The 25,692-nt window shown below is 45.3% G+C and overlaps 2 protein-coding genes across 3 annotated transcripts in view; one reads left to right on the forward strand and one right to left on the reverse strand.

Annotated features, from left to right (window-relative positions):
* Positions 1 to 3,476, reverse strand: part of MAP3K21 (mitogen-activated protein kinase kinase kinase 21) — a 43,022-nt gene extending 39,546 nt beyond the window's left edge. For both annotated transcript variants that reach the window (XM_049830556.1, XM_049830555.1), the window contains exon 1: positions 2,655 to 3,476. In XM_049830556.1, coding sequence (XP_049686513.1) covers positions 2,655 to 3,402 — 748 coding nt within the window. In that variant the 5' untranslated portion in view covers positions 3,403 to 3,476. The remainder of the gene's footprint in view (positions 1 to 2,654) is intronic.
* A 3,612-nt stretch (positions 3,477 to 7,088) lies between these two features.
* PCNX2 (pecanex 2) overlaps positions 7,089 to 25,692 on the forward strand; it is a 156,644-nt gene continuing 138,040 nt past the window's right edge. The window contains exons 1-5 of the mRNA XM_049830562.1: positions 7,089 to 7,295; positions 13,433 to 13,638; positions 16,148 to 16,265; positions 18,547 to 18,583; positions 19,472 to 20,761. Of these exons, the coding sequence (XP_049686519.1) occupies positions 7,143 to 7,295; positions 13,433 to 13,638; positions 16,148 to 16,265; positions 18,547 to 18,583; positions 19,472 to 20,761 (1,804 nt within the window). The 5' untranslated portion in view covers positions 7,089 to 7,142. The remainder of the gene's footprint in view (positions 7,296 to 13,432; positions 13,639 to 16,147; positions 16,266 to 18,546; positions 18,584 to 19,471; positions 20,762 to 25,692) is intronic.

A 25,692-nucleotide genomic window follows, 5' to 3' on the forward strand; every position in this document is an offset into this window, starting at 1 on the left:
AATTGAAGAAACTCTGCTACCAACAAAACTCAAGTTACTTCCTTGTTCAGACCTCACAACCAAGTCTGTTATTTTTTCTTCCCAATATAGAAAACATTTGCATATCTATATTCCCCTTTTCTTGCTTTGGCAGTAACAAAAACCTTTCCCCACCTCCAAAAAGGAGCCCAAGGAAACTTGTGCATACAAACCTACATGGTGATTGCTGTTAATAAACCCCTACTGCTGTCATGGCTTTTCTGCTTGTGGTACCTTCTCTCCGGTCATGTCAATTTGACATCAGCAAAAGCGCACTAGATACGCTGTGCTGTAGATCCCAACTCCGTAAGATCACTTGGAGAGAAATAACACACTTGCCTTTGAGATGCTTGCTTTGCCTATCGCCTGCCAACCACAAGCCGAAGCACATATACTTTCTGGATCAAATATACTGGTGGAAGGGGCTCCCTTCCCCTGACTGGAAAAATTAATTCCTGCCTATTTGCTAGGGAAATAGTTTGGGGAGCGTTCCTTACCGTGCCACGTTAAGGGCAGTCATTTTTCTAATTTGCTGTCCAAGGAAGAAAAATTCCTTCTTTATGAAAATAACTAAGCTAGCACAAAATGGATACATTCATATACTACCTAGAGTTGCTTAATGGAGAGCACCGAACCACCACCATTAGCAGCAGTCCATGGAAAGTGCCGATGAGCAGTGGAGGAACGGGTGCTGCCAGATCCCTGTCTGCAGCTACAGCTGCTGCCGAACTGTTACTATCCACACCAAGCAAGTCAATCAGTCAACCCTGGCAGCTTTTCACTCCCACTGTGTAAGACTGGAAAAGACTATAGTAAAAGAATGAAGTGAAATCTTCAATGAACAGATGAGTTAACAGAACAGGGGATACTGTCATGATTGCAGTCATTTTAAATTCATGTTGTTGAACTTAATTACCGTAGTATATTGTACCACTAGCACGCCGTTGCCTCCCAATGTTATCATTTAGTTGAATGATTCAGAGACATAACTCTAGCATATTCAATACTGTCTTCAAACTTCACTAAGAAATACGCGTGAGAAAATTAAGCAGCTAAAGTTAAGCGCATGTGCAACAGGAGTTAGTAATGAAAGCAGTGAATAGGCACATATGCTGAGGTTATAAACAAAAGCATAGTTTTAGAATGCTCTGCCATTATCCACGTATGCAGAGATGATAACGGTAATCAGTTCATGGCAGTAACCACCTCAGCTCTAGGTGCCGTGCTAAACCACAGGGTTACAAATTCATTTCAGATAGAGACTTTGCCATTGTCATCTTAGGATGCTAGCGTGCAGCAACCCACTTTGTCTAAGCTGCTAAATACTCAAGGTACAGCAGCTCACTCTGAACACAGCAGCAAACTAGGAGGGCACAAGCTGCCTACAGACAACTGGCTAGAAGTTAAAGTGTTGGCCATGACCCTAAAGGTACGTTCCAAGAGTTCATCATCTTGTGCTACAAATAGAACCACAAACATAGCTGAGCTAGGTCCTTTCTTTATCAAATAGTGAAAGTGTTCTCAGGAACAGTCCCATGACTGAGCCTTGTCTTAACAACCCATGCATGATGACCTTCAAGACATGCTGCAAAGGCCTTTTAAACAAAATGCTTCAAACTTGAATGAAGCTTTTTTATTTCTGCTGGACTACTTAAGGACTCCTAACTGGAGGGGGGAAAAAAAAAGTAACATATTGCTGCACATTTGGCACACTCAGAACAAAAAGGAAAGAGAGTCAAGATGGCTTCAGACAGTTATGGAAGCACATGGATTTCCACTTTCAGGTCACCAATTCAAAACACAACTATAACAGCAAGTCATAAACACCTCTATTCTAGTAAGCCAGCCTTCCAACACCACAACTGCCAAAATGTGAGATGCTCTTGCATTGACAGATGGTCCAGGGATCCACTAAGCACGAATTGAGCAACTCCCTCACTCTTTCAGGTGCTTTTGTCCACGCCAACGGCAGAAAGCAAATCTGGCAACCGCACAAGAGTTTCTACTGTTTTTAAGCTACTGCCTTTTCTGGCTCGACGTTTGCCAAGCGGGTGAATTTTAGCAATGCTAAACGCACGCAACGTAAACCAGAAACACCTATGATTGTTCGGCAGTGAAACAGAAGCGATACCCTTATTAAACCTTTCCTTCACAAGCAAAGGTTACAGTGTTTACTGTAACTTTTGAAAGCTAGGACTGCACAACGCCTCAGAGCAAAAGAAGCCTTGAGGATTCGCAACCGTGGCTGCGCGCAGGATTTTATCCCGCTTCGCTTTTAAGCGAGCTCCCGCCCGAGAGGACAGGACAGGACTTTGCTCCGCGTTGCAGGTAAACCCTCCCCTCCCTACCTTTCCACGAGTCCGTAACCAGCCACGGCAACGAACCTGCCGCCAGCCCGAGCTTCTGGCAGAGGGTGCCCGAGTTGCGACACCCATCTCCCGGTGAAACAGGACTCCCGCACCCACCGTGCCCGTCCAGGCCCGGCCGCCCGTTTCCCTCAGAGAGCCGGGCCCCCGCCGGGCCCAATCGGCCCTGAGGCGGGCAGCCTGAGGCGGGCAGCCCGGCCGCGGCAGAGGGACGGGGACCCCCCCCCCGCAGCCCCCTCCTCACCCACCCCCACCCCGGTCGGGACTCACTGTTGCTCGACTTGAGGTCCCGGTGCAGGATGGGGACGATGGCCTGGTCGTGCAGGTAGAGCATGCCGCGGGCGATCTGCACCGCCCAGTTCACCAGGATGTGCGGGGGGATGCGGCGGCCCCCGCGGGCGGCCCCGGCCCCGGGGGCGGCGGCGGCGGCCAGGGCCCTGTTGAGGGAGCCGCCGCGGGCGAACTCCATGACGAGGCAGAGGTTGGGCTCCCGCAGGCAGACCCCGTGCAGGGCGATGATGTTGGGGTGCCTCAGCATGGAGAAGAGCTTGGCCTCCTGCCGCACGCTCTCCGCCGTGGCCGTGATGTCCTCGTCGGGGTCCTGCCGCGCCGCCTTCACGGCCACCTCGCGGCCCCGCCAGGTAGCCCGGTACACCTTGCCGAAGCCCCCCACGCCGATGATCTCCTGCAGCTCCAGGTGCTGGAAGTCGATCTCCGTCAGGCTCCCCGCGGGGTCCCCCCGCCCGCTGCCGCCGCCGCCGCCGCTACCCCCCGCCGCCCCGCCGCGGGGCTGGCGGGTCACGTAGTTGGCGGGGAAGATGCCGAGGCGGTGGCGGATCTTCCCCGCCCACCAGCCGTCGTCGCCGGACACGGCCGCGTCCTGCGACAGCACCTCCACCACGTCCCCCCGCCGCAGGCTCAGCTCGTCCTCGCCGCTCGCCTCGTAGTCGTACAGCGCCGTCCACAGCGGGCACGGACCCCCACCGGCGGCCGCCGCCCCGGCGCCGGGCACAGCCATGGCAGCGACCTCAGCCCCGGCGGCCGCCAGCGCCGCCGACGCGGGGGCGCGCGCCCAGCCTCAGCCTCAGCCTCATCCTCACCTGCCGCCGCCGAGCGGGAGCCGCGGGAGGGGCGGGAGCGCCGGGAAGGGGCGGGGCTCGGGGAAGGGGCGGGGCCCGCCCGGCCCGGTCACCGCCGCCGCCGCCGCCGCCGCCGCCGGGCTCCAGCAGGTAGGGCGCAAGCGCGCGCGGGGAAAGCGGGGAGGGGATTGGCCGCGCCTCCGCGACCTCCCTCCCGCCTCCGCTCCCTTTCCGCCGGCGATTGGCTGCCGGCCGTCACGTGGGGCCGAGGGCTGGAGGCGGAGGTTGTGGGGAGCTGGGCCGGCGGGGCGGGCGGGCTTGTAGGCAGGTAGATGCCCGCGCCCGCCCTCCCACGCGCCCAGACTGGCAGGCTCCGGCCGCCGCGCGGGGCGGGGCGCCGGCGGGCGCGCGGCTGAGGCGCTCGCAAGGGTCCCGCCTGGCCGGGGGAAGGGACGGCGTAGCGGCAGCGCCGGGCCCGGCCCGGCCCCGGGGGGGGGTATCGGGGGGAGCCCCGTGGGCCCCGGGGAGGTGGCAGCGGCGTCTCGGTGCAGGCCGCCCTCCGGCGCCCGCCCCCGCCTGGTTTGTCCCTCGGTGTAGAGGGTTCGTGTCTCCGACGGCAGCTTCCCCTCTCCTGCGTTGTGCGGCCTTGGGACTTCCCCAGAGCGAAACCCAAGCAGTTTCTGAAGAAAGCAAGCTTCCTCCGTTCGCGTTTCCTCTTCCACCCGCCTCCACCGCTCATCGGCTCTTTTCCCCGCACCGAGCGGGTGCCGGCTCTGCGTGGCACGATCACACAATCCTTTCCTTAGGAGGCTGCCTGCAAATAGCAAGTGCTGCGTATATGCTATTTCTGGATAAAGATTTTCCTGGTTTTACGTGGAAAAATCGTATCACTTTCTAAAGCAGAGTAGCCGTCTCGTTGGAGGTGAGAGGGAAGCGTGTGGGCTAGGGACGTGCTCCCTTCTCCTCGGCAGGGTGGGAAGCGTGGTTCGGAGCCGGGGGAGATGCCTTCTCCTCAGGAGGTGATCGCTTCGTGCTGCCGCACCTGTGGTTCTGGAGGCGGCTGCTGCCAGCAGAAGCCCCGAGGCGGATAGAAAAGGCTTGGGGAAGGTGTCAAACCTCACTGCCAGGTAGAATAACCCGGCGTGATGAACGCCTCTCAACTTCTCGCACAAAACCCCACATCCAGGGCACTGTATGTCCCTACATACGCACAAAATTTGCAGCTGGATACCACAGGACTAAGATTCCAACATAAAGACAGTAATTAAGAAACCCCTAAAATTACAGTATCCAAAAATCATTAATTCTTGTTTATCCCACAGTCTGAGCAGTGTCTATAGTTGTACACGAGGCAAAAATAAAATTACACAGAAAGTGACTTACTGAACCACATTAACCAAAAAGAAAGAATGCAGAACCAGCACGTCTATCGAGTCTCCTCCCATTTCCTTTAATATAAGAGATTGCCTTGCAGCTATTCAGAGAGATAATTACAAACCTTTTCCTTATCTGCGCATTTGCCTTATTATAAAAGCCATAAAGTATGTTGTAATACAAGCATTCTGCCACACAAATTCCACCTTGAACTTTATCTGTTATCTGAAAGAATCTGCAGGAACTAATTAAGTGTGGAATGTTTTGGGTCAGACAAGGTATTGGCTGCAGTACGGCAAAAAGTTTAAATATTTATTTAGCGCTATTATTCCAAAATTTGCTCTCTGAAGTACCATTATCCGCTAGCAATTGCTACACTCGGGTTATTCTTTGTTCAGTGTTTCTGCAGCACCTAGTGCTCTAGGATCCTGGTATATAATCGCTGTTACTAGGAGTTCTAATAATGGAAATGTTGCAGAGAACGCTGGGAAGTGCCTGTGACTTTTCTGATGGCACCACCTAGAGTTAACCGTTGAGAAGAACGGCGTACAGAAGGCGAAGCTTTTGGCTCGGTCTGTCATTGGCATCTCTTGAGATAAAAGCAGTCGCGTTTTTCATCTTTGGCACTCCTGCAGCTGTAGGTATAGTACTGTGCATCTACGTTGTGTCCAGAACACATATCCTGAGCTGTGAATTAGAGGAACCCTTCATTCCTGCAAGTACTGTTATCCCAAAAAATATTTGGTGTCAACATCATCCAAAGATGAGGAAGAGTTGAAAGATTTGAGTGATGGGCGGACAAGTCACCCAAATAAGACCCAATGTTATATCAACTCCAATGGAGTCTGCATTACCTGGGGCTTCCAGATAAAATAATAACCTACATGAGGAAGTCCCAAAAAACAGGAGAGAGGAGGTTTTGAAGAAGCTTTCCACTTCCGCCTTTGTTTACTCATCTTTCTTTTTTGGAGCTGTGCATGTAAATGATCTTATTTGCCAGCATGCATGTGGAAAACAACTTCAGTAGTTTCTGAGAAATTAACATTTTTAATTACTCACACATCAAAATTATTATTTTGGCTGGCTATTGCACTCAATTCAATCATTACATTTGCATGAATAAACTTTGTCATCTTTGAAAAGAATCTGCAAAGGGTAAAACAAAAAATTTCCACGCAACAAGAGAGAGGTTTAGGCAAGATGGACGCAGAGGAGCAGCGCACGAGGCACTGCTGGGGCTGTGCCTCGCCTGAACAGATCAAGAGACTTTGCTGCTTACCAAGGACGCACCAAGCCATTACTCAAGCCCCGTGGCTATAGATCCACAGAACAGACATCCAAGGGTGCCAGTGCTGCTGAAAGGGAACGGTGCCGTTCCTCCCCTTGCTCCCAGCTGCTTGTTCCTAAGGCTGTATCATCCCTCCCAACAAGCCAACACAAGCATCCAGCACGGCCGCATCGCCTGTAGCGTCACGAAGCAAGCCGGGATGTGGTGCGTTAGCTCACAAATACAGTTGTTTAATAGCATCTTTGGTCTCTTAACTTTGTCTAAAAAATCCGTACAAAGCACGCTGGAAACTTGGCTCCATCCTCCATCTCAGCCCCGCTCCCCTCTCCTTCCCACACCCGTGCTTCCCCCGTCCCTCACCTACCTCTTCACTCTCCTAATTTGATGTCAGCTGCCATGAAATTCTTTGACGCAAGGCAGACCGTATTTTACCCTAAGCTCATTCTTGAAAGAAACCGAATGTTTTTTACCGAATTTCCCCACCTGCCTGCTCAAAACACAGCTGAAAACAACACAAAACCGCCAACACTGGAGCTGGGCAGCGCTCAGAGCTGAGAAACTCGTGATCTATCAGGCAAAACGAATAACTGGCAATGAAAACAAGGCGGGGGGGGGGGGGGGGGACGGACGACGACACCGATGAGGAGAGCAGCCCAGCTGGCTGACGCCGGTGCTGCCTGTTTGCCGTGTGTGTGTGTGTCGCCGCAGCTCGGCCCGGCCCCTCTCGGCCCTGCGGCCTCCGTTCGCTGCCGCCCGCTACCGGTAGCCGGGGCCCGGCGGCGGGGCAGCTCCTCCCGCGGCGTAGGGCGAGCGGGGCGCTGTGCCCCGGAGGCGGCGGCGGCGGCGTTGGCGTTGGGGGGGGGGAGGCCGGCCCGTGGTTGCGGCGGCGGCGGCGCTGCTCGGGGTGGGGCGGGCGGGATGCTCGGCGTCGCGGGGCACCATGGGAGAATCCGCGGGCGCCCGGCATGGCGGCGGCGGCGGCGGGCGGCTGAGGGGCGGCGGTGGCGGTCGGCCGCCATGGTGTCGCCGGCGGCGCGGCTGGTGGGTCAGGGCGTGTGGGCGGCGCTGACCGGGGGCTGGTACCACGACCCGGAGCAGGGCGCCTTCACCAACAGCTGCCACCTCTATCTGTGGCTCTTCCTGCTGACGCTGCCCATGGCCCTGCACCTGGTGAGAGCCGGCCCGCGGCGGGGAGCGGGGCGATGGAGCTGGGGGAGGGGGGTGGGCCGGCCGCCGCGGACCCCAGGCGGCGGCGGGAGGGTTAAAAAATGGGCTTGGTGGGGTTTGTGTCCAAAAGTTTGGGGGGGGGGGGATTTAGTCCGGGGCCGGAGCTCTGAGCCCGGCTGAAGCGGTTGGGTAGGGTTACTTGGGAAAGGGTGCAGGGATAGCCTCTGGAAATGCCGAATGACCGCGGGGACGTTTGTTTTTAAAAAAAAAAAAAAAAAAAAAAAATCTCTTTTACAAACGTTTTTTTCCATACTCTGCTCCAGTCTTCACCTGCTGAGAAGGGTAAATAAATGGAAAAATCCAAATAGCACGTAATTAATATGCCTTGCTGAATGTCACTGGTGAGTCACATGGCTTTTCGTGACATGCAGCTCCCTTTGTGCTGAAATTTAAACATTGGAAATAAATAATTTTAATCACTAGAGTTTGTATGCCAGACTTGAGAAATATTTCCTTTGAAAACCTGAAACTTTTGCTCCATTTTTGTGCGTTTTCCTACTGTGTGAGAAGAGCTTGAAAGTATAGCTTGCTGGATCACGGCATCTATTCATTGGTGTGTTCTTGAGCAATTGTAGTTTAATATTGCTTCCACTGGAAACAATTTACATCCTTCTGGTTCTCACAGTGACTCAACTAAATTCTTAACTAAGTTCTGTAGAATATTTTTTTGTTGGATAAAATTTCTAAATAGGTCTCTTCACCCTACGTGGTCATCTATTGGCCCGATTTTCAAAAGGAAAGCGCATTCATGAATCCCGCTGCCATCCCAGTGAAAAGCAAATCTTGTATTTTTAAAAATCAATTGGTACGCTGTATTTTGTGGCATGGATTGCAGTGAATTCCTGTAAGCATGGCTCATGGAGTTAATGAACCAAGATAACAATATGCTTTCTTCTGATTGATAAGGTCTATTTCCTATGCAAACCAGCAAGAGTCTTGCATTGTAGGACTGTCAAAGCATTATGTGTGATTAAAAAGGAAAAAAATAAAGGTTAACTTTTTTCCAGTCGATGTAAGTATGTATCTGAAAGAACATTTATTTCCTTGTGGGAAACTTCTGAACTAATAGCATGGAAGAAGGCATTCAGGGTTGCACAAAATAACATTGGATATGAAGATTGTAGGTCAGAGCTAAGGTAAAAAAAGGCATTATTTAAAGGGAAGGGCAGAAAACCTAACTTATCTACTGAACTTTCTCTCTCTCTCTCGGGCTTCATCTTTGCCTATCTTTTTGCTTTTTCTGCAGAGTGGCTGACTTTCTGATGAATCATCCGGTTAAATGCAGGACTTGTGTTTCTGAGCTAATGTATTGCTGTGGGAATTCTTTATTCTTGATAAGAATAACGCATTTATTATGCTGGCTGCTTGAGAGTTATGATGTCCTTAAGTATTTGTTTTCTTGCTTTTAAGTGGTTGGGCTTTGTAAACTTTGTCCAAGACATAGTCTTGCCACTTAGAAACTTGAACCTGCTTTTTAATGAAAGGTTTTCTTTGGGGAATTTTATTTATAATATTATATTCACTAATTCATGTTACACACTTGACACCAGTAGTTTTGGATTCATCATCAAAGCAGTCACTGATATTTCTTGAAATGTCAACGTCAAAACAAATCGGAGTACTACTTTTAAAATTTTCCTTTGGTTAGTATAATCTTAATTATGCTTCTGTCAAAGTCAGAAAGTCTCTCTGAAACAGTTTGATTTGAATGAAATGGCAAAACTCATCCAGCAGTTTTTAGATTTTTCACACTGGCTTGGCAGAGACGTGTCGACAGTAGTGTCTGGCAGCTTATAGTATCAGGTTGTTTCTGTCGTGTGGATTGAGGATTTCATTCTCCAGCTTTGTCAGCACAGCTTGCTTTTGGTACTAATGGTTCTGTTATTAGCTTCCCCACACCTGAAAATGCAGATCGGTGTTTCCATCTCTTCCTTTTCTTTCTCGTTTATCCTTTGTAGTAGTAAGTATACAGTTAAAAATGTACCTTGGATATTATTTGGAGCATCATTGCTGTTAAAATCAACTTTCAAAATTGTAATGAGATCTCTTCTAACTCAGCCATGTCAACACTCATAATAGATTAAAAATTAAAGTTATCTTATTCCACTAAACAATCCAGGGTTCCCAGGTGTTTTGTGTATGAAAATAGTGGCAATTGTTGTAAAAAGCCACTGGGCTGAATTCAGCCCCGGGGAAACACCAGCGCCTCGGAGATGCAACTTTGGGAATGCTTGTACTATAGTTTATTTTACAAGCCACAAGAGAATGCGCATCCATGTTTCAGTGGGTCCCCAGAAGGGCTTACTGCTTCTTCTGCATTTTGTTGGACAGGAAGCCCTTGAACTTACAGGGTTGTGGCTTCAAATCATGCTCTGATAGGAGAAGCGCGACATGGCAGTATAAGGGTGTGGGCACATAAATTACTCAGCAGTAAATTGTAATAAAACTTGCAGTGTGTCAGCTGCTTCCGGTCCCATTTGGCCACGCTTTACCCCACTTTATCTCTCTGTGAAAGTAAGGATACATATAACTCCACAAAAGAGAGGTAAGCTACACTGTACTTACTGTATTTATTGTGTGGTAGGGCGCATACTTAAAACTGCCCCTGCGATTTTATTTGCTACCTGTTTTCCCATGTTTTGTACTGTGTGATGGACATCTCTTGGTTACCAGTTCAGCTAAATGAACATAAAAATATTTACCTTTGGCTCCAATGTTATATTTCCCACTCATACCTCTGCAAGCCTGATGGTAGTGGCTGGCTGCATATTTATTTGGCAGTTCCCTTGTTTGTGTTCTGTAGCACACCGAGACAGTGAGGCCCAGGTGCAGCACCATCTTGGTTTAGATGCTGCAAGTGCTCAAGCATCAGGTGGGATACATGTGGGTCTAATTGACTTTAATCATTCAATCCAATTTACAAGGTGTGGTGTTTTGTTCAAAGGTTACACACCTTTATATTAGGAAGCATATACCTCGGTCACCTCTGCCTTTGTGCTACTCAAATAATGTTAGTAGACACGTGGAGAAGAATTTGACCGTTCCTCTGGGAGCAAACTCTGGGTGGGCAGAAGCCCCAGGCAACAGCTCTCCCTGCGTGGGCAGGTCAACTCTGTTGCATTTGCAGTAGTAAGGCCACATTTGGAACGCGCCAGCCTGCGCTTCTGCCTGTGACCCCACGCTGTTCTGGTGCGGGGTATAACAACGGAAGCTACTGGAAAACAAAAAGTACATTATGGTAGAGTTTTTAATTGGGCAAGAGCAAAGAAAGCTAGAGCTACAGCTTCCACAGAAAGCTGTGGGATGTCATGAAGCCTGCTTTCTAATGAATTTGTATTTGTGGATGGTTTTTTTCCTAGCTTCTAATAAGTTGTCAGCTCAATTGAAGCTTTTCCTGTCACTGGGGTGGCATTCAAAAGGTCAGAGAGCCATGAGGGTTCCTCTGGTTAACACAGGAGGTGTGCTGCTGTGACCTTGTCCCAGTGGGGTGTATTCTCTCAAAGTTAGTTGGAAGTAGCTAAAGAATTAGAAAGTTATTCAGGAGAGGGGACGGAGAGAGATGATGAATACACAGGCACATGGTGTGATTATAAAACCTCGTTTCCATGGGAAACCAGGCTAATTATAACTATACTGCATCAAAAGGGAATCTATCATATAATTCCTCAGTGGTCTATAACTTAATTCCTCCTTAGCTCAAGCAGACTTGATAGCTTTCACCTATCCGTACCTGGGAACACGAACCGCAGTCATATGAAACCTGTACCCTTATGCAAGAAGCCCGATTCAGAAAATCGAGGGCTTTCCATTCTCACCTTCATCCTTCTCCTAATTCCTCCTGTGGGCAGGGAGCAAGCTGCTGGCTTGTACTACTTGGCTCGCCCCAAGATTTAGAATATTAAGGATGCGCTGGCCTTATTATACATAGGCAGGCTTGTGAGCATGCATGGCACGTACGTGGGGAAGTGCTGTTTGTCCCGGGCAGATGGGCAGGGAGTCGGCTGGCAGGCTCGGGGCGCATCTCTGGTAGGTCTGGTCACAAGGCAGGGATGAGGACATGCAGCCCTCAGCATTTGCTAAAACTGGCCCTCTTTTCCACTTGGAAGCCTAGGAGCTTCCTTTGATTCTCTCTCATAGCGTGCTCTATGCAGCCATAGACTGCATTACTGGAAGTCTATTTTTGTTGTGTCCTCTTGACATTATTCATATAATATTTATTAAGCTTTATGAACGTTGCCTATAGAGCATTTCTTTTCTAGTGGCTCATTCTGAGCTGTTACTTAATAATGAGTGGTCGGCCTATGCTTTTTAGTGTATAGTTGAAGAGATTCTTTGGAGAGTGAACAAATCTCTCTTTAAAACAAATCGTTACAGATACTTGGCTATCATTCTTTGTGAAACCAAGCAATTTTTAACTTGTGTTTTGCAAATACATTAGACATAAAACACAAGTTCTTCAACCTCATCCACCAAACCTTATACCCTGAGAGCATGGCCTTGCAAACTGATCCTCTTTCTGGCCCAGGTTCGCTAAATAACTGAAGGGTATACTTCGTTTCGGTATATACATAGTACCACAAAGTACTCTTAACAGACTAAGCCTCAACTTGTAGAAAGTAATGTTTGTCTTATCAAGGATCATTAGTAGTACCTAGATGCTAAATAGCTACTCCACTTTTGTGCAATAGATTCTTTGTGTATGAATCAGAATAGTCATCAAAAAGGATTTGCCTGAAAATTTTCACATGTACATCTTGAAGGTATGAAGTCTCACAAAGCCAAAAGTAGCAGCAGGGTAGCACCCCACTTGCTTGTAATAACACAGAAATGATTCAACATATTCATTTCAACATCAAGATAAATGTGGTGACTTGTTTTAGAGATGAAGTAAGCGTGCCTTGTTCCCTTCACCTGTGCAGTCAGTGTGGTTTATTTATGAATCTGAAAAGAATTCTAATCTTTTACATCCAAATGCTCCTTGACCTGCAATGCTGATACTTAAAATGATAGATTTAGGCCCAAAGTAAAGACCATTCTTAAAAATTAACTTCAGTAGGCTTTTAGCAAATCCAGAGCATTGAAAAATCTTCCTCCCCCACCCCCCCCCGCTACAAATTGTGCAGGGATATAGTAATGCTCTGTTTAAAAAAACAAAAACCTGAGAAAAGATTAAACTCATTGTGAGATGGCAGCTGCGTGACAACAATACATAAGGGCATTCCATGACTATAATGATAAAGGCTTTGGCCCTTCAATTATAACTGCAAATGTCCATTGCTGTGATTTGCCCTTCTCTGTAAGGAAGTATTTACATATAAAACTGTTGTATGTAATGTCTGTGAAAGAACTTTCCAGACTATAGTTGAACTGTAATTAATTTTAATGACTGAGAAATACAGTGCTCATCACAGATCAGTAAATAGATCACACAGCTGCAAATTGACAATTATGAACCTTAGAAAAAGAATCCAAAGAGACTGCCTCTCCACATGAATTTTATTCATTTGTTTTGACTAATCCTGATTAATTATTTAAAATTCTTTGGTGGTAAAGATAGTTCGGAACATGAGAAGTGTTAGAAAAAGGAGATCAAACTACAGCATTTAACTGTTAAATCATAACTGAGAAGCAGGGTAGGATGACAGAATTATTCAAAAGGGGTTTCCTGTTTGTAGTTAACTAATGCTTCATGTTGTGTCTGTATTTTTATAAGTTCATAGTTTAGGAAAGGCTGCAGCTGCATTATCCTGGGAATGCAGTATCTTAGGAGGTTTTACAATGTTTGTCAATTGTGAGATTTTACTGATTTTGTTAAGAAATAAATAATATCCACAGCTAATCAAAAGAAGAATAAATCTTGTAAAATGGTTTCAAATTTGAACTAATCCTTAGACCTATTTTGTGAGTGGAACTTAAGTATGCTGTATGAAGATGCACCACTTCTTGTGGTTGCAGAACTCAGTAGAGGTACAAATAATAGACAATAAAGAATAAAGAGTTTGAAAATTACTTTAAAACTCTTAGTAGCATCTTCTCAAAATAAACTGTTATGATTATGTCTTTATTATTTCTTTCTGTAGGCTTTACCAGCAAATGCGGTTACGGTTTTTGTGTACTGCAGCTCGGTGACAGTGTTCTTCACAGTAATAAAGGTAATCAGTTACCGTCTGCATCTCATGTTTGATAAAGGTGAAGTAATTCAACCAAAGCTCTCAAGAAAAAATGGAAGGCATTGTAAAGACACAGAAGTTCCAAAAGGAAACACAGTTCAGCCCTCAAATCGTAGGTAAGACTTTCATCACCCATTGCTGGTACATTCTATAAAACGGATGAGTTTGCACCATGGTCCTGCATAGCAGAAATGCCTGTTGACTGTAGGAAAATGCCTCACAGTCGTGTGGGGAACAAAAACCTGCTTAGTGCTTTTATTTTCGGTGGCTGCAGCATGCTTGTGGTGAAGCAGGCAGAGCTGCACCTGATTCAGAGGGTGAGGCAGCAGCCGGGCATGGTGAAGGCAGTAGGAAGAGACCTGTCTGGGAGGTGATAAAAGATCCTGGAGAAAACCTGGGAGAAGTTTTCTGGGGAAGCCTTAAATGCTTGCTCTTTCCTCTTCCTGCTGTGCTTACCTGCTGGGAAGAGGAGGAGAAGTGGCATGCACCTGTTGGCAAAGAAAATGCTTTAATATCATGGCTTTGAAGGCCTGAGCTCATGTTGCCTTTGTATGCTTGTAGTAACTTTCCTCTCGGATCAAACCTAGATGTGTAAGTCACTTTCCCCCTTTACGTTTTATTGTGACTGCTTCTGTGGTCCTATTCATGAGGAAAGCTAGAACCGCTTTTATTTCTCAGGAGCATTTGTCAAGTATTTGCAGCCTTTCTACTGAGGAGTCAACCACTATGTCTTTGCTGCAAATAAACAAAGTCGATAAGGCTGCTTCCAGGTTGAGATGGTATTAAAGGTAAAAACAGTATTGGACTAAAGACTAGTACTGACATTTTGCAGATTTCTGTATAGGTAGAATATTCCACCGTACACTTTTTGGAATAAATGTAGACCTCTCTTGCTGTTTTTTCAAGCTTGAGTCATACAAACAAATGAAGCTGGCAAGAGGCTTCCAGTGTTCCCAAGTGTTAGGACAGATGTGAAAAAATGGTGCAATAAGGTATATCCAGCAGTGACGGCAGCATAGAAATGTCCAAACAAAGCTTTAACTGAGTAGGTTTGTTATAACTACGAGTCAAGCTTCAACAGAGAGCTCTGCATAAAAGAACTTTGGGTATTTTGTGGTGCATTTGCAGTCGCTACTGCTAGCTCTGTGGAAGCTAAGTAGTATCAAGATTGTGTACCTCTGTGCTACTGCTCATCTGTGTCTTTACATACGCATGTCTGTGCTATGCTCCTGGCAGTGACGTTGCTGGGAGTGTCAAGGTCTGCCTCCATCGAGACTCTTCTGAGAAATGCCTCTTATGTGTGTCACTAACCATACAAGGTTTTTATTTTAGATTGGGTGATGCCTTTCAAGCTCTATTCCTCTTTAGTTCTTGACAGCCCACTGGCTGATGAGATGAATGCAAACTTTCATTATCTTGCCTTTGTTTGGTCTAAGAAGTAGAGGTAGAATCACTTAAAACTTGTGTGTTAAATCATGTAACTATTCTTCCTAGGAGGTCCTAGGCACAACAGTCCATTATTTAGTACTTGATCAGAAAATGAAGAACTTAGTATTTTGACTAGATGGATGACAGAAGTTCTTAAACAGGCCCTGATAGTTGACAGGTTGGTTGAACAAGTTTTTAAAGCCAGTGAACTACAAAAAAAAAATTGTGGAAAGGTGGCTGACACCCCCAGGTAAATAATTTTATAGTTTATATAGAGCGGTAGGGTTTTAAAATGAGGGTTTTTTTGAAAACAACAACTTTACAAACAAACAAAAAAGTCCAAACCCACGCTTTTTGACGTTTCACTACAGTGTTGATTTTTTTTTCTGACTGAATTTTTGTTGTGTTATAGCCAAGAAAGAGAACACGTGTTAGTTCTCATTAGTAAACCTTGTCCAAAAACTCTTGCTTATATCCATGGAAAAGCTAGTAGAAAATATGTGTAAAAAGAGTTAGTGGGTAATTGAATGCATCCACAAAGGAAGTGATCAACAAGTTGTCTTATAACATATGAAATTAGTAATGGACAAATGTTTGCCTTGGCTAAAACCAGAGGAACAACTTTATTTTGTGGTCTAATGGTTATATTCATACACATTATGTATTGCATTTCAAATAGTTGTTTGATGGGAGGATGGTAAATAAACAGGCAGTTAGATAAGCAATATGTACACAAGGGTACAGTGAAAGGATGTGAAAAGCAAAAATTGTGAGAGGAGTAGTGTTTGACTGTTGTATGTCTAATGAGAAGCCCCAAACAGCCTTTTGTGCCAATAAATCCGTGTGTGTGTCAGGCAGGCTAAATGACATTATATACACATAGGGAGTTTGAAGAGATGTCATTGCATTTCTCATAGCAATACTCTACTTCTTAAGACACCAGAATAATTTTATACTGTGGGGTTTTAATTTATTTATTTTTGGCAAGTTGCCTTGGTGAGGAAGGAGGTGCAAAAAGGGGTTACAGTATTTTTCAGCTCTGTGCTTTTAGCATTGGAGGGGAAAAATCTGCTGTCACTTCCTTGTGCTGTGCTACTTCTTCCTATTCTCTTATTATTCCTCAGTTTCTTCCCAAAACTTACTGTGATCCTCTGTGGTAAGAAGCATTGCTTTACTCTTCATTTGCTTCCTTTGCAGCAATAACACAGGGGACAATGGTGTCATCGGTGAGACCAACCAAAATGACTCTACCCAAACAATTCATGACAGTTCAAGAGTACAAGCTCTGCACTCGCAGAACTCACCTGGAGCAATGGTTAGTATGCTGTTTTCTGTAATAATGTCTTCATTTCATGCAGTCCACAGCTTACCACACGGAGTTTTGTATTGCCAGGTACTGATCACTTAAAGCGTAGGTCTGCCACGAGGAGGAAGGGTCGTTCCATGGATCTACTAGGTATACCACTGGTGTCAGTCAGCCTTGTCCTAAAGGTTTGGGTTTGCAAAGCTGAAACTGGTATATGTAATTCTGCACTTCTTAGGAGGGGTCTGTCTGCTCTATAGGTACCAAATGGCCTTTGTAAATCTTGCAAAGAGCAGCTAGTTTTCTTGGCTGCTTTGAGAGAAAGGAGAGGCTAATGCAATCAGAGCAGCCTCTCATTGCCTCACAAGGGATCCGCTCCTGGAGCGTTAATAATTTGGTTTTGTAACTAGACTTATGGTTATAAAACAAACCCAACACATCTCTTGAGTATTTAAACAAAGCATAAAAAACATTATGTAAATCTAGGAGATGTCTACATGAGGTTAATAATAGATGTATGTGCATTCCATGCCATTGGCCATGCTTTCTAAATAGTGTGTGAAGTGATGAAGGGGATGTATGTAAATGTTATTAAAGAAAAAATAGAAGACACCCATGAGAAGGTTGACGAGTTAACTATTCAAAAAATCAGGAACAGAATAATGCTGTGTAATCTTAAGCTACTTGCCATGTATACGGTGATAAAATCTTTAATTATGTGATCCCATGCTATTTTTTCTACAGGACTCCTGTCTCAGTCAGTGCAGAGGATGGTTAGTGATCTCTGAATAAGTAGCTATTTGATACTTCATTCTGTCTTCATGTCGCTCCACTCCCACCCCGTGTCCCTATTTACTGCAAACTGTTCAAACCCTGATCTGAATGAGAACTATTTCCTCATTTCCTGGAGTGTTTTTACCTTTTTGTAGCATCTGTATGATTCACAGACATTAACAGTTTTCTTTTATGAGGTAAAATATTTTTCACCTTGTTTCTGTCCTAGTCCCCAGTATTCTGGTATTTGTCCATTCTGCAAACCCATTTCTTCTTGGGATCTCGACCAAGTCTCCTACTTCTAAACACGTAGGTTGAGTCTTGTCAAACCTAGTCTCCTGTTCTTGCTGCCAGGATACCACCATGAAATTTTAGGGTACAATAATAATTATTTCCTTTTTGGTTTGGTGCCTGTCAGCCAGAAAAGAACCACATTAATTTTTCCCATTAGCTTTTTTTTCTAGTTACGCACTTAGGCTGTTGAATTTAGACTCCCAAGGTATTCCTGTGGAGTACTGTGTTTAGTTTTGACCTCCCCAGTGGGTTCCCACAGACATGGACCTGCTGATGAAAATCCAGCAGAGGCCATTAAGGTGTCTGAGGAGTGAGGTACATGATGTATGAGGACAGGCAGATGCAATGTTTTATCCTTTGTAAAGCTAAAGCCTTTTGTAAGACTAGAAGAAGAGCTTACGGCTGTCTTCACCTTCCTAATGGTAAGATACAGTGGAGACTGAGCACTCTCTTTTCAGAGGTACCCAGTGACAGGATAAGAGACAGTGACTGCAACTTGCAGCCATGGAAAGCTACAGCTAGATCAATTAGATTTAATAGTTTTTGTGTGTGGTTGTTTGGTTTTGTTTTCCCCCTACCAAGAGGGTGGTCAAATACTGGAAGAGGTTGTCCAGAGAGGTTGTGAAATCTCCATCTTTGGAGATATTCAAAGCTCTGCTGGAGATGGCCCTGAGCAACCTGCTCTAACTGTACCTGCTTTGAGTGTGTGTGTATGGTGGAGGCGTTTTGGACCAAATGGCCTCCAAAACTTCCTTGCCATCTAAATGATTCTATGATAATTTAATGGCTATGTCCAACTACTTTACCATTGAGAAATTGTTACCAAGTACTGGAGACTAAACTTTTCATTTTAGTACTTTGGAAATGCATAGCTGGAAAAGTGGAACAAATGAGCACGTTCTATTCTGTAATGATTAAAAAAAAAAAAAAAGAACTTATCTGGATTAGGCACTGCAAAACATTTTTTAAAAAAATCTTACGGTTTTTTTTTTTTCCCCTCCCCAAACATCACACACAATTGCAATGATGCAATTTGGAGCATGACTGTTCTATAACCATCCCCCTCACCCACCCCTTGCATTTTGTGCAAGGTACATGTCCAAATTTCAGTGATGTTAGCAACTTATCAATGCTGTAATTAACCTTTGATTAGATAGCTATTGCATTTTCCAAAAGAATTTAATAAATGCCCATGCTAATTTTGTGTGTTTCTTTTTATTTTTAGGAGCTGCCAACCCGGGAAACTATTGAGGATCTCAGAGGTATCCTAAAGGCTTTATAAATCCCCTTAAACCTTTGTTTAATCATTGCTTGCCACAAAAAAAAAAAAAGGCACAGAGGATCCCCATGGCAGGTTCTGTTGTGCCTCATGTTAGGAGCTGAATGGAAAAGCTCGAGAGAACAAAATCTAAAGGGAATTTTAACAGACTAAGCTTTCTCAGCTGTCAGCCAAGCTGTTTGGGATGCAGCCTTTTGGTGAGCATGCAAGTAGCTCCCCCCATTTTGACACAGGGAGATGAAAGAGCCTCTCCCCCACATTCTTGGGAAGCTCTGTGCCTCTGTAAAGCATTAAACCAGGAAGCCAATGCTCAGATTGCATCTTAAAGCTCTTAAACATCTTCCGACTGTAGACTCCTGTTATGATTATTGACCTTTAGCTCTGTAGCGTATATTCCAGCACACCTTGCTTTGCCTACAGTTCCAGTGCTTGAGATGTCTCAATATATTTTAGTTTATCTCCTTTTTGTTAAGGTTGATCACCATATCCTACGGGACCATTTAGGAATTGCACAAAGTGATGTAACAAACTTCTGCCGTGCTGGGTTATTCTTTCTTTCATCTCTCCTTAAGTGGGGATAATTCTGTAAAATGTTTTAGTTTTGATTTCAGCTGTTTCTTGAGCTATTTTGATCATTCACATGAAATAGACATGCTGCTACACCTGTCCTGACCTGGAAAGATTCCAGTTTGCTTTTATAGTATTTCACATGTAGCTAGCAAAAAAGATCCTTGCTTAGGAACTGTTTTAATCAGCTATATCATCTGTGCTTCCTTTGTTCTGGATCAGATTTTGCTAGCTAAAGGTCATACGTCAATAATGCACAGTGTTCATGTTTGTGAGACCTAACTCCCATATGTTTTTTTGTTAGGTGTTATGGTATTAGAAGACCAGGCTGTACCACCAGTTTCATCTACCTCACCCTGTATCAAAGCAGATTTATTACCTGTTTCTACAGCCTCTGCTTCAGGTGCCACCACCTCAGCAATAGTGACAAAACCAGCTGCTATGGAAACGCTTTCTGGTAATGGAATAAATCAAGAAGGAGGGAACGGACAGCCATATGGACAGCATGGATCCCAGGATATTTTTGTGGACAGAGACGTAGCTAAAAACTTCTCCAATATTTCTTCATCACAAGGTGATATTTTAAGGACTGGAGTTTCTTCAGAGCCATGGGACAGTGAAAATTCAATTATTTCAGACCATTTGAGTTATCCTAAAAGCTACAAAAGAGAGAAATTGCCAGATGGATCACCACAGACAGGCTTTACTAGTAACTGCCCACAGTGCAATGCCATTGCAACCAAAGATCCCAAGCACGTGGAAAGTTCTTGCAATGCCGGTAATACCCATGAGGACCTTGATTGCTCAGACAGTGAGACCGCTGTTGCAGTTGTGGACAATTCTCTTCCTGGAGACCAGCTATGTGAGCCCATTAAAATTGTCATCACAATGAGTACTACACCAAACACCACCCTCAGTGACCTAGCAGGCTCTGTCCACCTAAAGGCTCCAGGAACCGAGAGAACGAGCTCAGCCCTCGAGTCTGGTATAGTTACAGCAGGTTGGCCAAGTCAGAAAACCAGTGAACAGCTCAGAATCCCCGTTATCACTTTTGACCTGTCTGATGACAGTAAAGGTAAGGCTTGCCCAGAAGTTAGTGAAGGTGAAAGAACTCCAGAAATTTTAAATGCAGAGCTGTCATCCAACCAGTGCTCTGGCTATGAGTCGGGTGACGCAGTAAAGGAACACAGCAACCCAGCAAATACTCCTTTAGAAACTAACACTTGTTCAGACCCAAATCAGGAGAATGCTTCTGAAAATGTCCAGACCATGGATTTAACTTCTAAGGAAGACCTGCAGAACCTAGACCCGCAGTCCTGTAGAACTGCTCATGAAAAGAGGCACATGCGGGTGCTGAGTGTAGACAGTGGGACAGATGTGCTATTAAGTAAGAATTTCATGGAGGTATCTGACAAAGAAAAGACCTTACCAACTTCTAAATCGGATCTAGAAGCTAAAGAAGGACAGGTGCCCAATGAATCTAATTTTCTAGAGTTTGTCTCCCTCCTGGAATCCATTAATACCTCAAAGTTGAAGGCATCTAATCAATCCACTGTCAAAATAGAGACGACAAAGGAAAATGGGCTTGTTGGAGGTATGATGCATGGTTTACAACTCTCTTGGAATAAAGTAGTTGTGACTAGTTACATTATTTATAGCAGCTTATCCTGAGATCTGCAGTAGGGCAAATTCCCAGAGGAGAACTGGTTTTGCTAATAAGGCCAGGGAAGGGCTGGGCTTGGTGGGCCAAGGTGATTTAGTGAAAATGTGATAGTGTCAGCTGCAGTTCTTTTTAATATTTTTATTTTCTTAAAGATTTTCCTTTGGAAAACCTAATGCTAACCTCATTAGGTGTCTGGTATGTATCTAGTATTTTGTACTAGAATAGCATGCATTTGGCAGGGCTGGATTGTTGGAATACCAAAAATATCTTGCAAAAATGTGTATTGCTATAGCATTACACCTGCCATTGCCCATCTTACCAGGTGCATGTTGAAGAGTTATCTGTGTGTGCCCGTAGGTATGCAAGAAGCTGGAATTGTCACTGGTGATGGTTCAACTTTTAGCTAACACATATGTGTGTACACACACGTATTCCTAAACTTCCTGCACAGATGTGGGTTGGTAAGAGTTTTGATTTGTAGTTGCTTAAAACTAAAGTATTTGGGGTTTAAGGAGGAAAGTTTGGTGGTTGTTTTCAATGAAAGCCCCCAGTATTTTAATGAAAAATGCTATCTTCCCATGCAAGTTCCCATTTAATCAAAGGGGCTTTATTTAAAACAACAAAAAAAATCTCAGTCAGCTAATTTAAAAACCTATATGCAATCCAATTTATAGCTCTTATATAGAAATATCTGTCAACTAACTCTGTGACCCCTTTCTGTTAGGAAGGAATATTGTTTGTAGTGTCTTCAGCAGCTCTCTAGGCAAAACTAGCAGGACTGTTTCGTGAGGATGCGAGATACGGTACAGTGAAGGCAGGTGCAATCTCAGGGTACTTGCCAAGTGATCCGTGCAATCAGTTTAGAAGATCGGGGCCAAAGCGAAAGACAACCCATATCTTCTGCTTCTCCAAAATGTTTAGTTTACCTTAGATCCTATAATAAGCTGTTCTAAGACAGGCTAAGAGGATGTAATCTCAGTACCTATTTTGCATGGAAGGTAGGAAAATGGCGCTCAGCAGAACAGCTTGGCGCTGTCCGTAGACGGGCTCTAGGGAGTCTCAGCTCTCCGGGCTCGTTCCCGCAAGAACCTTTCATTACATGAAAAAGACGCAGCTGATTTCAATGTTTGTCAGCTTTTTTAAAAACAAATGTGAAATTTGTACTTTTACATTGTTTAAAAAAATCCTCTTGATGTGTTGTTTTCCTGTGGATTCCATTTACCTTTCACTCTGCCTTTCCTAAGTCTTTCTTCCTATCTGGTGCATTAGACCTTTAGCTCATTGTGTCTTTCACTTATGTCCATTTTTTTCCCACTTTATATTTCTAGTTCTGTGCATTCCCTTCCCCCTTCATCCCTTCTCAGCTTAGCCACTCCTCTCCTGTGCAACCTCATTTGTCTTCCTCTTCATATTGCTTCTCTCTCATCTTTCCCTCTGTTCTTCCTAGCAATCCACACTGTTGCTTTTCTAGGCTTTTCCGAGCTCGCCTAAACCCATTGCCTCCCCGCAGCTTGCGTTCACTTCTCCTGTACTTACTTACCCTCCTCTCCATTCCCTAGTCTAATTTTGCTCCTCCTAGGCCTGGTGCTTCTCTTCGGATCTGTCTTACCCATCTCTCCCGCCTTCTCAGACCGCTGGGCAGAGCAGTTTCTGTCCTGCTCTATCGAGTTGATCAGCCTGCCTGGCTGGCTCGGGTCTGTGCTCGGTGGTTGCCAAAGATGTACGTGTGCTGAGCAAGCCCTGCTTTTCACCGGAGCCTGCTCACCTCAGCCATGGCTGAGCCCAGAGAGCCCAGCCAGGTCCCCGGGGTGCGGGAGGTCAGGTACGGAGAGGGGGTCGCCTCCCTGTGCAGCAGCATGCAAGAAACCCAGGGTCGCAGCAAACAGATTGCGGTTTTTTTTGGGTTTTTTTGCTACTCATCAACCGTGAAAAGGAGTATTTACACAATAATTTGACTTCGGTGTGATGTGACTTAGCTGGAAAAGAGAAATGATAAAAATTTCAGAGGTAAGTTTAAATAAAAAAAAGGAAAGAGTGCAGCTAATCTAGAAAGGGCTTTCAGACAAGTACCCTCAGGTAACATGAATGGGGAAGATTGCTGCATAAAAGCAAGCAGTGGGTGATCAGGATAAATCAGACTCAGATTCCACAGTGACCAAAAAAAAAAACCCCAGCCAACCCCAAAACTTTGTTAATGTGTGTGTAGTTATTGTGCTTTAGAACAGGCAAATGAGATTCTTCTTACTGAAGTCCTTTGGATCCTGAGGAAGAAACAGAAGGATTCTGCTCTTCCCTCAGACCAAGCTGTTACTTCAAGCGACCTGAACTGAATTGCTTCCTTTCCTATTTTCTTAAGCCCGTCTGAGGGTGAAGTTGAGCTGCATGCGCGTGTAATTAAGCGGCCCTGCTCATTTCCGGCGTGGGCCCAGTACGTGTCACCCTGGGAGGGGAGCAGGCCTGGGAAGAGGGCCGCCCCACAGGAGCGGGGATGATGGCGGCCATGGCCCCTGTCGCTGCGAGGTGTCTCCTGCACCTCGGACCGGCGCTGTGGGAAAAAGGAGATTCCGTCTGAACTCTCTAAGCTAGGGAGAGGTAGTTCAAAGGCAGTTATTTTTAAGAGCAAGTAGGCTTTGTTTTCTAGCCGAGTCAGAACGTGCTGTTTGCCAAAATAAATTACTGTCATTACTGGCAGTTTCCCCACTGTAAGACTGGATTTTAGCAATGAGAAAGCCTCTAATTTGTTTACAGCCTTGCAATTACAAATATGCTTTAACAAAACAGCATCTTAGAACAGATCTGAATAAACCTAATTCCCACATTAAAGTGGTTGTTCAAAAAAAAAAAAAAGCGTGTGTGTGTGGGAATACAGAGCAAGTCAAGCTATGCGCCAGTTGTTTTGAGGGAGGAGGTTGGTTGTGTTTGTTTTTTGTTCTTTTACCCTTGCAAACTGCCTAATTGGCAAAAGCTAATAATAGATGCCTGGTCCAAATGAGCATGAAACGCACCCCACAAAGGTGTTTATTAGGCAATGTGAGAAACTTGGCAAATTCCTGGAAAGCTGGAAATTCAGAGCTTTGCGTAAGAAAGCTGACATTTTGTGTAATTTGGAGAAGGCGGGGACATGTCCTCGTCAGAACAGTCTTGCAAGCGAGGGAATGTCATGGATGGGTCTCTGTTACAGGTGCTCCCTCACAGAACTTGAATTCTGTGGAAACAGAAGAGTTACCATCCTGACCACATAAGCCTTTGCCAGTAGACAGCTCAGTAGAACACAGTACAAGAAAATTAAAGCCTTGCTTTATGCTACCACAGATGCCAGATTTAATGCGTTAAAATACAGGACATAAAAAAGCTGTCTTAAGAGCTGTACTGTTGCCACCCAACCTCTTCTAAATCACAAGAAAGTACCACTGACATTGTTGCTAAAAATTACTTTCAGGACAGTGTCCTTTCAGTTTTGAATCAAACTTGCACCACCCACCTAATGAAAGCCTGCTGAAGGGCAACTGCAAATTTTCTTCAGCCTTTGAGAAAGGGTTTATTGGCTGCTTTGGGTCCCTCTGACATGTCTGGAGGTAAATGTGGCTGCGCATCAGACTTATGCAGGGCAAAAACTCATGTATGTCCCCTCTGGCACCGCTGGCTTGTAATCTAGGACAGGCAATGTTATCACCCGGAGAGCAAAGTCTGCCATGGGAGTGGTGGGGGCCGGCGCAGGAGGACCTAAACCAGGACTGCGTGGCCTGCATTTAGATGTTTTGCAGGCTCTTTTTAGAAAAGGTACTCATCATTCTGGGCAGTGCACAAACCACAACCTCGAGTGAGTTCTTCTGGATCCCAAGCAATTACCCTTCTCCTATAAAAAAAACCCCTAAAACATACTCCTGTGGATATTTTTAGACTCCTCAGTTTTTTCCCTGCGTGTGAGAAAGAGGACTGTCACCTGCCATATAATCACAGGGAAGAGGGATCTTGTGCATTGAGTCACCAGCCCAGATGATAGCCGTGGTGGGAGGTGACAGCAGGGGAGTTTGGCAGGTAGCACCGAGGACCCAAAGCCCTGCCAGGTGCTAGCTCTTCTCTCGGAGCAGCTGTGTGCCATCCCTGACTCTCAAAATAGAGATGAGGGACCATGTGGCATTTGATGCCCCTCTTTGGATGGGGAGGAAATGGGGTGCAGAACTCAGTTCTCTAAATCCGATGCTCGATGTGTAAGGCTTGGCGGGTCAAGATTTTAAAATTTCAGTCTTTAAATCAAAGAGGTAATAGTATGTTTGATGACAAAAGGCTGACACCTCTAAAGAAACTATGAGGTTAATTCAGAGGTCTGTATCCTGACATAATTGTTAGGTATCATGATTAGACTACTTACCTGAGACCTCAAAACCCTTGATTTTATTCCCAGTTTTGCTGCTGGCCTAGGAGATAGTTTTGAACGCGTTACTTCTGTGCTTAAGTCTCCCTGTCTGGTGAGTGAGTATTGCTAGTTTTTCCTATCGCTTCAGGATTAATGTGGTAATCCTGATTAATGGATAATCCCATGAGCTTCTTCAGTGCCCATGTTGAACTTTCATAGCAGTTCTTGGACTGTGTCTGATTCCCTGGGCACTCCTGTTGTTTGGTGGGTGACCAGCTATAATGTCAGATTTTTCTTTTAATGTATTTGTGGCATAATAGGCAAATTCGGGTGGAGAATAAAGTACATAAGCTAGATGTTTCTGCTAAAGCAGTCAGTGAAGAAAGGGTTGGGAATGTCCTTAGGATATATTCTCCAGAGATATGAGTGGGACGGTTCACAACTTGTAGAGCTTTTGTTTCATGCTGGTACTAACAAGAGCACAGAGCAATTTGAAATCAATTAT

This window comes from Accipiter gentilis, chromosome 28 (genome assembly GCF_929443795.1).
Source record: "Accipiter gentilis chromosome 28, bAccGen1.1, whole genome shotgun sequence".
Classification (NCBI taxonomy): domain Eukaryota; kingdom Metazoa; phylum Chordata; class Aves; order Accipitriformes; family Accipitridae; genus Astur; species Astur gentilis.